General features: G+C 33.4%; 1 protein-coding gene across 8 annotated transcripts; it reads left to right on the top strand.

The window, feature by feature from the left end:
- The first annotated feature begins 3,208 nt into the window (after positions 1-3,208).
- Positions 3,209-11,378, top strand: LOC146923078 (general transcription and DNA repair factor IIH helicase/translocase subunit XPB1-like). Of its 8 annotated transcripts, none has more exons than XR_015012701.1 (18): positions 3,209-3,365; positions 3,457-3,616; positions 3,698-3,920; positions 4,013-4,069; positions 4,604-4,744; positions 5,929-6,009; positions 6,443-6,530; positions 6,762-7,099; positions 7,190-7,265; positions 7,350-7,543; positions 7,840-8,003; positions 8,092-8,164; positions 8,475-8,588; positions 8,847-8,927; positions 9,055-9,114; positions 10,511-10,594; positions 10,674-10,791; positions 10,958-11,378. XR_015012701.1 is itself a non-coding variant. In XM_085715824.1 (18 exons), exons 1-18 carry the CDS (start codon positions 3,299-3,301, stop codon positions 11,049-11,051), a joined length of 2,238 nt encoding a protein of 745 aa, XP_085571950.1. In that variant the 5' UTR covers positions 3,209-3,298; the 3' UTR covers positions 11,052-11,378. The 8 variants fall into 8 exon arrangements, 4 of the variants coding, with proteins under 4 accessions (XP_085571950.1, XP_085571951.1, XP_085571952.1 ...); XR_015012702.1 differs by having other exon boundaries at positions 10,674-10,834; XM_085715824.1 differs by having other exon boundaries at positions 10,649-10,791.
- Positions 11,379-13,878: the final 2,500 nt, after the last annotated feature.

Genomic DNA, 13,878 nt, shown 5'->3' with positions numbered 1-13,878 from the left:
TTCCGATCATATATGCTCATTAAACTCTTTTTTCATATCATATTGTAACCATATTTTTCATACTTGTTGCCAATCACCCATTTATGATTTTAATTCCAATTAAATACCTCAAACTCCAATATTTTTTCTGTCCTAAAATAAAGTATCCAAATTTTTTTCCTTTCCTAAAATAAATATTCAACGAAATTTATTAAAAAAAATGGTGGATCACGGTCACTATACTTGGCGCAGGGATAAAACAAAAAAATATGGTGGATCACGGTCACTATACTTGGCGCAGGGATAAAACAATATTCATATTTTTGGCACAGGGATAAATATCAGCGTGGGTTAACCTTTTATTTCAACGATATTTTTTATTTATTCTGCACATATTTTCATGTTATAATTGAAATATCATATTATATAAAACAATCTCGTTAAAATTTCATTCCTTAATACCAACTATAAAATATATGATAACTAAACACTACATTACACGATTATACAAATAATATAATAATACAATATCATTGGTCTTCCAAAAAAAAAAACATTGAATTGCAACATTTCCATAAAAAATAACATATAATAACACAATATAATTGGTCTTCCAAAAAAAAACATTGAATTATAACATTTCCATAAATAAAACATTAGAATAGAAAAAGATTAAAGCGCCACATGTCGCTATTTGAAAGAAACTTTAAAACATTGAAATATGGTGACACTTGTCATGAAAAGAAGAGAAGAAGCCTTGGAATAGGTGGTAAATTTATATTATATAGATTTGTATCTACTACACAATATTTGGTACACATTTGTCAAAAAAATAAATTGGTACACAATCTCTTATTTTTAATTTTTAAAGTAAAATTGTATACGATGTTATTATATTTACAAGAAATATTTGAAACGCTTGAGTTTAAGTGGTTAATGAAGTCTATTAAGCCTTGACTACACAAGTTCCAAGGTCCTATTATCCTTATTTATTTTTTTTTGAAGGATACATTTATCCTTATTTATTAATTTTGTTAGATCTACAACAACTTAACCTAATATTTTCTCTCACATTTGTTGTATTAAGTTAGCAGTAATTTAACCTAACGAAGACAATTTCCTTTGACTGTATCATTTGCAATGACAATCAATAAAAGTCAAAGGGCAGTCGCTTAAACGTGTAAATTATGAATGATATTTTATATGAAATTTTGATTTTGATTAAAACTATGAGTACAAATATACCGAATTTATTAACAAGGAAAGCCGGTTGGTGTATTTATTAACAAGGGCTAGTAATATTTTCTAAAAAAAAGGGTTAATTAAGTTTTTAGTCCCTATAAATATACCGAATTTTGTTTTTAGTCCTCATAAAAAAAATTGACAAATTTTGGTCCTTATAAAATTTTTCAGCACGTAGTTTTAGTCCCTGTTAAATTAAAATTTGTTTAATTATGCTTAAAATTTTAAATTTTTTAATGGTTTTTTACATACTTCTTTAAAACATTATAAAATGTTCCTCCGCAATAAGTTAGCTTAAAATTTTAAATTTTTTAATGGTTTTTTAATGTTTTTTTTTCTTTCAAAAAAAAAATGTTCCTCCGCAATAAGTTAGCTCAAAATTTTATTTTTAGGTACTAATTTTCATTAGTTTTATCTTGAATTTTTGGCGTTTAAAAAAATTATATTTAACTCATTACATGTTAAAAAATTCTAATTTTTTATAAAAGAGATTATTATAATGTTCTTAACACATCTGTTAAAAATCATTTAAGAATATAAAAGTTTAAGTATAATTAAAAAAAATTAATTTAACAGGAAAAAGGATAATTGACCCTGGAATTTTTTTCTTATACATTAGTACTTAGTGTAATCAATATTACATAAAAAAATAAAAAGAGCATCATGCACAGGTACATGACCTATGATGCTTGCGCACGGGAGACAGCGCCCTCCCTCCGGTCACATTTATAAACAAAAATCACTTTTTTAGATACATTCAATAATTAATGTATCCAGTCATATTTATATGTCAGATACATTAATTATTCAATGTACCTAAAAAACTGTGTTTTGCTTATAAATATGATCAGAGGAAGTATAAGTTTTTTCATCTTAAAATACTCAGTGTTTTGGGAGACACCAATACGTTCATTTTTTGTCAAAAGTTCAACATCTCTTCTAAATCAAAGGAACTGCAATGATGTTTAGTTTGTGAACCTTCTGCATTGCATTAAGATAACTTTATATTTGAAAAAGTACAAACATAACTTTACTAGTTAAAAAAAGAACTAAACGTCAAAAGAACACAAGTTGTATTTTGAATGATTATTTTGATTAAGAAAATCCAAAATTTAGGTAAAGGCTTTAGAATTCAGCTCTTCACCCTGCACATTTTGCTCGCGCCCTGCAGCCATGCCAAAAATACCCTTACGCAAGTGTAAAATTATGTGTTACTTAACTAACGCAGCTGACTTAAGTCACGTATGTGTAAAAACCGTTTTTTAACACTTGCGTGAGTTAACTCACGTACCCCGCGTGAGTGAGTTAACACACGCTAGTCTGTTTTGATCTTTTGTGTATGTGTAAAAACCGTTTTTTTACACTTGTGTGCGTTAACTCACGCACCCCGCGTGAGTTAACTCACGCTAGTCTGTTTTGATCTTTTGTGGTATCTAGAGCTTTTGACTGTGCTTCAATGGTTATGCTACTTTTAATGCTTATTAGTTATTGTACTTACAAGGTCACTGTTCTGCTTTATAGCTTAAAGAAATAGATGCAGTTACTATTCCTTTTTTTCAATTCAAGGTATGGAATTAAGAAGATCCACGTGGCTTACATATGATGGTTCAAAGGAATTTATTGTGTTTGGTATATTCAATTAGAAGTAGAACAACTAGGATTCATTCATCACCGGTGCCTGGTATATAAGAAGATCCACATAGCCATGCTTTTGGAATTTTAAAACTTACATGAGTTAACTTGCGCGGCGTCACTTAATTTGCGCAGCGTGAGTTAACTTACGCTGCGTTACTTAACATGTGCAAGGGTAATTTTGGCATGGCTGCAGGGCGCGAGCAAAATGTGCAGGGTGGAGAGCAAAATTCAAAAGAAGAAGGAAGGTTTTGGTCGAGGCCCAGCCCATAGTAGTGACGTGTACAAGTTACAAGCACCGTCTTCATCCTCCCTCCCGGAGTATAAATAAAGCATATTCACTCGCGCTTTTCCTAATCATTCATTCATTCTCCATTCTCACAGTGCGTGCTTCAGATATATAAAAACGAAAATTATTAAAAATAAACACAAACATCATACCCTAATGGGACACGGTACATTCATCTTTCATTCTAAAAAAGGATTCGCCGATGATGCTTACGATGACGACGGTAATCTTAATTTTCAATTAATTATCTCATTAGGGTTAGATTATTGCGTTTTTTATTTGGGGATTAAGTGTTTTTGTGTTATGTTAATCAGAAGGAAAAACAAAGGATTTTAGCAAATTAGAGTTGAAACCGGATCACACAAATCGTCCTCTTTGGGCTTGTGACAATGGCCGCATTTTCCTTGAGACTTTCTCTCCTTTGTACAAACAAGCTTATGATTTTCTCATTGCCATCGCCGAGCCTGTTTGCAGGTACAAAAATTTTATTTTTATTTTGTCAGAAATATATATATCATAATCTGTGAAATTATAATGTTTGATGATGAATGATAGGCCGGAGTCCATGCACGAATACAATCTTACACCACATTCGCTGTATGCTGCGGTTTCGGTTGGTCTAGAAACTGAAACAATTATAGCAGTTTTGAATAAGTTGTCTAAGACCAAGCTTCCTAAAGAGATGATTAGGTTTATCCATGATTCTACTGCAAATTATGGGAAAGTCAAACTCGTTCTTAAGAAGAATCGTTACTATGTGGAATCTCCATTTCCAGAGGTGTGTAAATCATGTGAATAATTATCGATCTTACTACTTTTACCAATCATTTCTGGTAAGATTTCATGTGGTTTTTGTAACAAATTTTGCAGGTATTGAAGACATTGCTCAGGGATGATGCTATATCGCGAGCAAGGATCACTTCTGAGGTTAGTGATCACATCCTTTGTTTGTGGGGTAATTATTTAACATGTTTGAATAGCTTAGGCTGACCATCTGTCTCTATACCCAAGGTGATGAGTGGCTTCACTGTATGATCCTTATTTATTCTTGGCGGGTTTGCCATGCTACCTCTCTGTAATTTCAAAGTGATATTTTTTTCTTTCCAAAACACCCCTCCACACCCATCACTATTGGACCTGTTTCGTGTATAATATGGTCGGGTGACCTGATGGATAGGTTTTCGTACTATCTTTGAATTTGTGTTAGATGTCACTCAATCCTACAAAACCAGCCTGTAAGCATGGGTTAGACCCAATCCAAAAACCTAAGAGGTACCATGTTGTATTCGATTAGTTTCTCATAGGTTTTTTCCTTTTAACACTGACTTTTTGAGTGTGATTGGGAATAGCATTTGCTTACACTACCATGAATATTGCAGTTGGTCTTGCAGTTTACACCCTCTTGGGATTCCATCCCCTATACAATTGTAGTTTAGAATCCCTGTTCCTGTTTTTGTTTAGGGTACTCATGGAGATGGATTTACAATCAGCAAAGCACTAGGTGAGATCGAAGGCACTCATGACGAGTTGCTAAATCAAGCAGAAGTAGCGGCTGTTGCAGAAGAGAAAGAATCTCATGCATTCGAAATTGATCCTTCTCAGGTAATCTAGATTTGAGCTTTTGGATACTTTTTTTTTTTGCAGGATATTTCACTGGAATGCCGTTAATCTCTTTGTTTTCCATTTAGTCGTATTATTATTATAAAGGCATAGACCACAAAATTTAATCAACGATCCATCATTTGTCATGAGAAAAATGATGTTTGATTGGGTCGTTCATGTCTCAGGAAAAGAAAATGGAAGAATCCAATGTATTGCATTTTAGAAAACAGATTTGAATAAATAGACTATCTAATGATGCATTTTTGTCTGGGATGAAAATCTATTGTTATTCCATGTACTTTTTAAATGCAGATCGACAAGTTTGATTATTTAGAACGCTTCTAAGATACATCCCTGTTTCAACTGTCATCTATGATATTGTCACCAAAATGATAGCAATTTCACTTCCCTTTTTTAAGAAAACAAATTCAGCAGTGCATAGATTGTATTGTAGAATTTCGAGTAATAGGAAAAACTACATCAGGGGGTTCTTTAACTTAATTTAAAATTTCAAACAAGACCTTTGTTTATTTTTTTTCGCGTCAAATTAGTCCTTTTTAATCGTTAAAAATGTTTACACGCTTGATCCTACTTTCATTCTTAGTCCACTCTTGCTACCAATTTGTGAACATGATCATCAAATAATAGACAACGAAGAATGTTTCATCACTCAGCACCAAAATTAGACTCTTGTTGGCAACAATGAGATCACAATCTTAAATAAAACTAAATATGATGATGTTGATATTGATGAGTTACATATTGTAATGGTCATTATGACGTAATTTAGATGTTATATGGATGAATTGAAGATGTAATTTATCTTTTTAAATGGTTAAGTAAGACTTCTGGTGACATTCCTAGATGAAAAATGAAGTTTGGTCCAATATTGTTGACATTTTTTAACACAAAGGACCAACTTGACACTGAAAAAGGATAAACGACCTTTTTGAAACTTTAAATAAAGTTAATGGAATTATGGTGTAGTTTTGCCTTAATAATATAGGGCCAAAATATTCCTTGAGTTTCACGACAAAAAGCTTCTAAGAAGATTAAATTTATGTTGTGTGAAAATCTAACAAGAGTTTCAAAGAGTAGACCAGATTGTTATCAGAAATCACACTAGAGTTGTTGGAATTGTTTTATATCAAACTTCTCTATTAAAATTTGTGATTTGTGTACAGGTTGAAAATGTAAAGCAACGTTGTTTGCCAAATGCCTTAAATTATCCTATGTTGGAGGAGTATGACTTCAGAAATGATACAGTAAGTAATGCTTTATATACTCATGGTGTTGAAATCTTTGAGGATTATCCATACCTACGTATAAAGGGGATATTAACTTTTCGTGTAGATTTTTTCTTGCAATTTTACCATTCATTTAAATTATTTTATTTACAATTTTATCATTCTTTATCCAATTAAATGACTGATTTTTTGTTTTAAAATATCTATACTTATTTATAGTTTTTTTTTTGAAAAGCAAATATACCTATATATAAAGTTGATACCAAGTTTTGTTGTAGTTTTTTTCTTTCAATTGTATTAATTTAAACTATTTTATTCTTATTTACCCAATCAAATAACATTTTTAAAAAATAATAAGTAAATTTAAGGATGCTATTATCTTGCAAATTTATGGTAATGGAGTTTTAACTATTTCGCTGTTACTCTTTTTTTTTTTTTTTTTTTGCTACAGGTGAACCCAGACCTCGAGATGGAACTAAAGCCCCAAGCACAACCAAGGCCATATCAAGAGAAGAGCCTTAGTAAAATGTTTGGAAATGGTATGGCTGGCAGCTTTTGCAAGGGCATGTATAACTTTAGAACTTTATGTGCTAGTATTGCAAGTTATGTCTAAAATATTCTGTTAACGGGGTTTGGATTAGCATAACTTAGTGCTGGTATAGTGAAGCTTTAAGCATTTCTTAATTACTTAAACAACAGTGGTGTATGTAAAAGCACATTGAAACATGTATTACTTGTTCTAAGTGCAATTTTATCATCTGCCCCTTCAGGTAGAGCAAGATCCGGTATCATAGTTCTACCTTGTGGTGCCGGAAAGTCCCTAGTTGGTGTTTCAGCAGCTTCCCGGATAAAAAAGAGCTGTCTTTGTTTGGCAACAAATGCTGTCTCTGTGGATCAGTGGGCTTTTCAGTTTAAACTATGGTCAACTATCCGAGATGAACAAATATGTCGTTTCACATCTGACAGCAAAGTGAGATTCCGTGGTAACGCTGGAGTTGTTGTGACAACATATAATATGGTTGCCTTTGGGGGTAAACGGTCTGAAGAATCTGAAAAGATCATTGAAGAAATAAGAAACAGAGAATGGGGATTGCTGCTTATGGACGAGGTAATTGTTAAAATTTATGGTAATATTTATATCCTTCTTGCCTGAAATCTTCTTTCTGTTCTTATGCATTGTACATGGCATGATAAACAGGTGCATGTGGTTCCTGCCCATATGTTTCGAAAAGTCATTAGCATCACTAAATCTCACTGCAAACTTGGGCTCACAGGTATGCCGTTATGCACTGGTTTAATAACATCTTGACAATGACCAAAGCCTCTTCTGCTGAGTGAAATAATTGTTAAATTTGCAGCTACACTTGTGAGAGAGGATGAACGTATTACAGATCTGAACTTCCTAATTGGTCCCAAACTGTATGAGGCAAATTGGTTGGATCTTGTAAAAGGTGGATTTATTGCAAATGTACAGTGTGCTGAAGTATGGTGTCCAATGACAAAAGAATTTTTCGCTGAGTATTTAAAGAAAGAGAACTCCAAGAAGAGACAGGTGAAGCCTCTGGGAACTATGTAAATCTTTAGTTAAAATTATAAGGAGCAATTGTGGAATTTTGTCATTATTTTCCATGATAGATTGCAGTTTCTGTTTAGGTTGTCTTGATTATTAAAAGAACTGAAATATCATTATGAAAATTATTAATTGCTTGAAAATTTTTCCTAGTTCACTTCTTGAATTCACTCATCTTCATTGATGATCTTCACACATGCGCAAGGCTCTTTATGTGATGAGATGATCTTTACTTGCTTGATTTCACTCATCTTAATTGTTGATCATTACATGTGCAGGCCCTTTATGTGATGAATCCAAATAAATTCCGAGCATGTGAGTTTCTCATAAATTACCATGAAAGGGCACGTGGTGATAAAATTATAGTGTTTGCTGATAATCTTTTTGCTCTCACCGAGTATGCCATGAAACTCCGCAAACCAATGATATATGGTGCTACAAGGTGCTGTGGACATAAATTGACGTATTTTGAAGCTTTGTTTTGGGGTTTTCTGTTTTGCATGTTAAGTTCTGATATACCTTATTTGCAGCCATGTTGAGAGGACAAAAATTCTACAGGCATTCAAAACCAGCAAAGATGTAAATACCATTTTTCTTTCCAAGGTATCTGTTCCTGTTTTCTTTTGTTTTATTGTGAGGCTTCTTTGCTTTACTTTTCAATTTTTCATGAATATGTTAAAGCACATACTGGTCTAGCATTTTGTTGAGGATATATTATTTAAGTTAGAATGGGTATATCCTTACGAGTTTCATTAGGTTAGCTAATATTTTGTAATGTGTAGTATTTTTTATTTTTTATAGCTGTCTGCCTTAGTACTTCTTGTTAATACTATTGATATTGTGGGCTATGTTAACATCTTATTATCATAATAAATCAATATCTGATTCCTTGCATCGTTTCTTTTATTCTCAGGTTGGTGACAACTCAATCGATATTCCTGAAGCAAATGTTATAATTCAGATCTCTTCACATGCTGGTTCAAGGCGTCAAGAAGCACAGCGTCTGGGTCGTATTCTTAGGGCAAAGGTCAGTTTCTAAAGTCTTCTCTCTGTGTTATTATTATTTCCCTGTTGTATGTTATGGTGACTTTATTCTTATTTTATTAATTCTGAATTTATTGGTGTTCACCATACCCATCCTACAGATTGAATTCTAAATTTCATTTGTTTGTTGTGGAAAGTGGGAAGTTCTGCTGCATGATATTTATGTTGTCTACTTGTCTGTCAATAATGCCTTTTGCCAGTGGGCTCTCTTGCTGATTTAAATTCATGAATTAAATGGCAGGGAAAGCTTCAGGATAGGATGGCTGGTGGCAAAGAGGAATATAATGCATTTTTTTATTCCCTTGTGTCGACCGATACCCAGGTATACTTTTATTTCATGTCAGGCCATATATTATTGATTATTGGATCATGTTGCCACTTGAAAATAATACTTTAACTATTATTCAAGGAGTTAATGGTGTAATGTATTGTGCTGCTTTCGTTTACAGGAGATGTATTACTCAACTAAGAGGCAGCAATTTTTAATTGATCAGGGTTACAGCTTTAAGGTATTTTCTTTCAATTTTCGGCTCACTCCCTATTGCACTTGTGGTAATTTGCCTCAAGATGAACATGAATTTGTACATTTACTTTACTGGACCTGAAGTTGTCAATGTGTTATTTGGGGGCAAGAATGATTATTTGGGTGCGTTTGTTTTAATTTATTTAGAAAAAAAAAGACTTTTGTCATTTTTTTAGTGTTTGTTTAGGATTTTTAGAAATCATTTTATTAAAAAAAAATCTATATTGACTCTAAAATGAAAAGCTATTAGGATTAGCTTTTCCCAAAATCTATTTTTTTAAATACAAGGAGGTAACACACTGAACTAGTTAAAAATCATATAAAAAAAGCACTTTTTTTGGGTAGTGAACAAACACAATAGCTTCGGATACACATGAACTAGTTAAAAATCATTTAAAAAAAACACCTTTTTTTGGGTAGTAAACAAACACAAATAGCTTTTTTTTTTTTAAAAAAAAAAAATCTCTAGATTTTTCTAACAGAAAATCTATTTATTTTTAAGCTAAAACAAACACACCCTTTGTCTAATTTAAATTGTTGGACTAATCCTAGTGAAACATTTCAATTAGTTATTGCTCTGCTGTTATGCCATAACCTACTTAAAAGAAGTTCCCTTCTTGAAATATACAAAGCAATTTGTAACTTGTAAGGACCTGTGAACGAGTACAAGCTTTTATTTGGTGCGTGTGATGTTTACTATAACCAAGTTGCTTGTTTGTTCGAATGAAGTACTCTAGAAAGACATTAGGTTTGTTGAAGGAAATGGAAGATAGAGAAAGGAGCTAGCTAATGTATTTGTGTTCGCCAAATGGGATTGTAGGCTTAAATGGGTAGGTAGCATATCAGCTGTCCAAGACCATGTTGTGAGGAATTTATGTTAGGAAAAATAAGAGGAATGGAAAGAATGCTGATGCGGCAGATAGAGAAAGGGGTAGATTATCTGTGTACTGGATTCTGTTATATTGAGAATTTGAGACTGAGGGAGAGTGGGAGGGGGTATCTTGGAAATATCATTTTGGTGTTGGTTATGGACAGAGAACATTGTTCTCTGTAGGAGCTCAGCTCTGGACCATTTGCTATTCAATCTTCATCCTTCTGTAGTTTGCTTTTTACTCAAAAATTATATATATACTCCTTGTTTTTCCATCACTGATCTAATTTCTCTTTTAATTGCTACTGTGTCAATCCTGTGCCAAATATTGCATGAAGACAACTTATTTTTTGTGCTCAATTGTTTAAAAAACCTGCTCGAACTGTGGTCCCAATGCCATGCTTGAGAATTTGAAATGTTTGTTGGCCACCGAAACTATCTTGCCAAGGTCTCAATCTATATATGCTTATAGTTTTTTTATTTTTTATTTTTATTTTTTTATATGTAACAGGTAATTACAAGCTTGCCTCCATCTGATGAAGGATCTCGCTTGCACTATCATCATCTCGATGATCAACTGGCACTACTCGGAAAGGTTTCCATCTGTATCCCTGTTGAATTGGAATTGAGTTGTTGATTTACCTATCAGGTATTGAATGCTGGTGATGATGCAGTTGGATTAGAGCAACTAGAAGATGATGCAGATGAATTAGCTCTTAAAAGTGCTCGTCGTTCTCAAGGATCAATGAGTGCAATGTCAGGTGCAAAAGGGATGGTTTATATGGAGTACAGGTGCGATATCCTCTTTGCCTGATATGATAACGCCTGCCTTGTGGTAGTACATCTCAAGTTGCTGGGTTTCCTTTTTGAGTTCTTAATTAAGAACTTGATGTGTTAACTAATACAAAATCACAAACTATTAAATTCTTTGATGCTAATTGGTTTCTTCCCTATGCAGTACCGGGCGTAACAAAGGCCAACAGATCAAGAGCAAGCCGAAAGATCCAGCAAAGAGACACCACTTATTTAGAAAACGATTTGGCTCAACCTAAACCCTCATGTGTGATTAAAAAGGAACCATGCAGTGGCGTCTGTGTAATATACTGTATCTGTATGACAATAATCAAAAACGCAGGACTGAAATTAAAATCTTACACAACCTCCACATAAGTTACATCATTACATTAACTTATGGATTGTATCAGTCTTATACTCAAATGTATCCTGGTGACCACACCACACATGGTTGATGTTTGATTTCTTTTTGTTTTTCATATTTTAGTCAAGTTCTATTGATAATATCAAAGATATAAGACATTTTAGTTTCATGTAGTACCACGAATATACAGTACAAGAGAAAGATTATTATGATGGTGCAAGTTTTGTGTTTTAGACTTGTAGGTGTTTTATTATTTCACGTTTAACTTTTAAAATACAAGCGTCATTATTTTTGTATCTGAATTTTTTTATTGCTCATTTATGTCAAGTGTAATCAAAATTCAGTAGAGGCTTTAGTTTAGCTGGCACAGATATCTGACATAACTTTAAGAGCCTCTTTGAGTTCATCGTGGTGTGGTGTGGTTGGTCGAAACATAAACAATAATTAGTATAAATAGATTTAGTGACTATAGAATTTTGGGACACAATTTATTGAAGTGGTAGAAATATTTAGAGCGGAGCAGGTTTACACAGAAACGAAATTACATCAGGCTAGATTTGATACAGATTCATTCAACCGCAAATGTGAGGATAAAGGTCATCGTGAGCATAACTCAGTTGGTAGGGATAATGTATAATATATGCAAGGTCTGGAGTTTAAACCCTAACCACCACCAAAAAAATGTGAGGATAAAGAGTAAGGATTTTCAAAGATGTAGAGGCCATCATCTCCAACAACTCCTCTGATTTACAAGACAAGCCTACCATTTAACAAGGCAAAAGGTAGGGTGATATTCAAAGAACACGTGGTTATCTCGTGCAAAATTACTTACACGGATTAAATTTTGGTAATTTGAGGGACTAGTAGTAAGTTGCTTAGGTTGAGAGTGTAACACTCCAAAACTTATCCGAGTAGGATTTTAGTGAAGGGAGTGTTTTAAGTGTATAGGTTCATCTGCCTTACAATTAATTATTTATAACAAGGTTAAAGTACCTTAATGTGTGGGAAAAAGCACATTATGTTCCCTTCGTGTATTCGAAGTTGAGGACTGTGAACGCGAAGTTAGCGTGTTTTCAAATTTTGCTATTTGTACTTCGCATGCACGGCATGGAGTGTTTGTGTGCGTGAAAGTGTTATTTGTACTTCACATTATATTCACTTATGTTTGAATCCTTGTTATCTATGTTGAGGATCTCACCATGTATGGGATTTGGAGCATGCCCAAGAAGAAGAAACTCAAGATTTTTACCAAGACCCTTTGGGATCATTATTGCTACTACCTTAGCTAAGGTTTGAATCCATATTTTGAGTTTGGTTCAAGTTTCTCCAATATTAAAGTGTTATTACCCTGTGCCATAGGGATGTTGTTAGTTCGTCATGAGAGGGTCTGAGGATCATCACATCGAACCTTGTACAATTATACAAGTGAGAGAGACACCATACTTTAACCCAAACATTTAAGGCATTAGGTTTATGTGTCCTCTTCTGATGTGAAACATATTACTTACACTTGATATTTCAACACGATGTTACCAATTTGTTAACGCCTTAACGGTAGAGTTATCCTTAGATGTCAAGGATCTTTTCGAACCAACCGGGTTCTCTATCAAGTCCCTTTTCATGGGATAAGTGCTTTAATCTCGATTCTTGTCAATTGATGTCATAGCTATTTATTAGGAATGTAACTCTTGTCCTTTGACAAAGTTATACAATTTGTTTATTTAGAATTTAGGTTCATTGATCAAAACTCACTTGTTGGTAAAACTCTATTATGTGTGTTCGACGAACGAGAACAAATGTCTCATTTCTCACCATGTACGGGGCTGGCCAATTATGGAGCCCTAATGAGCCATTTAAATGAATTAAATGTTATTAGTAAACTGATCATAAAATGAGAGATAAAAAATGTTAGGGTCATGTTAACTTGTGCCCTTAAGGCACAAGTTAAAGAGCTTAAAAAGGAAATTAAAAATAAATTTTATATTGAAAGTATAACTTTTGCAACTTTTAAGACATTGAATGTACAAATTCCAAGAAAAACTTTCTACATTTGTCTTCTTAACTTATGCCCCAAGGGCACAAGTTAACATTTCCCAAAATGTTATTAAGTTGTTTTGTGATTTATGTGTGTCGGTGTGTGTTGTGTATATTTTTGTTTGGGTACATGCATGTGTATACGAATTCTGCTCTTCACCCTGCACATTTTGCTCGCGCCCTGCAGCCATGCCAAAAATACCCTTACGCAAGTTAACTAACGCAAGTGTAAAATTATGCGTTACTTAACTAACGCAGCGTGACTTAAGTCACGTATGTGTAAAAACCGTTTTTTTACACTTGCGTGAGTTAACTCATGCACCCCGCGAGTTAACTCACGCTAGTCTGTTTTGATCTTTTGTGGTATCTAGAGCTTTTGACGGTGCTTCAATGGTTATGCTACTTTCAATGCTTATTAGTTATTGTACTTACAAGGTCACTGTTCTGCTTTATAGCTTAAAGAAATAGATGCAGTTACTATTCCTTTTTTTCAATTCAAGGTATGAAATTAAGAAGATCCACGTGGCTTACATATGATGGTTCAAAGGAATTTATTGTGGATTCATTCATCACCAGTGCCTGGTATATAAGAAGATCCACAGAGCCATGCTTTTGGAATTTTAAAACTTACGTGAGTTAACTTGCACGGCGTCACTTAACTTGCGCAGCGTGAGTTAACTTACGCT

Source organism: Medicago sativa, chromosome 5 (assembly GCF_051527215.1).
Source record: "Medicago sativa cultivar Bolivia chromosome 5, Bolivia_mono, whole genome shotgun sequence".
Classification (NCBI taxonomy): Eukaryota; Viridiplantae; Streptophyta; class Magnoliopsida; order Fabales; family Fabaceae; genus Medicago; species Medicago sativa.
This window is presented reverse-complemented; position numbering and strand designations above follow the sequence as displayed.

Coding starts and splice junctions, on each gene's coding strand:
- LOC146923078 (XM_085715824.1), top strand. CDS start 3,299: ATGGGACACGGTACATTCATCTTTCATTCTAAAAAAGGATTCGCCGAT. Junction 3,617..3,697: donor ATCGCCGAGCCTGTTTGCAG/GTACAAAAATTT, acceptor GATGAATGATAG/GCCGGAGTCCATGCACGAAT. Junction 8,165..8,474: donor ATACCATTTTTCTTTCCAAG/GTATCTGTTCCT, acceptor TTTTATTCTCAG/GTTGGTGACAACTCAATCGA.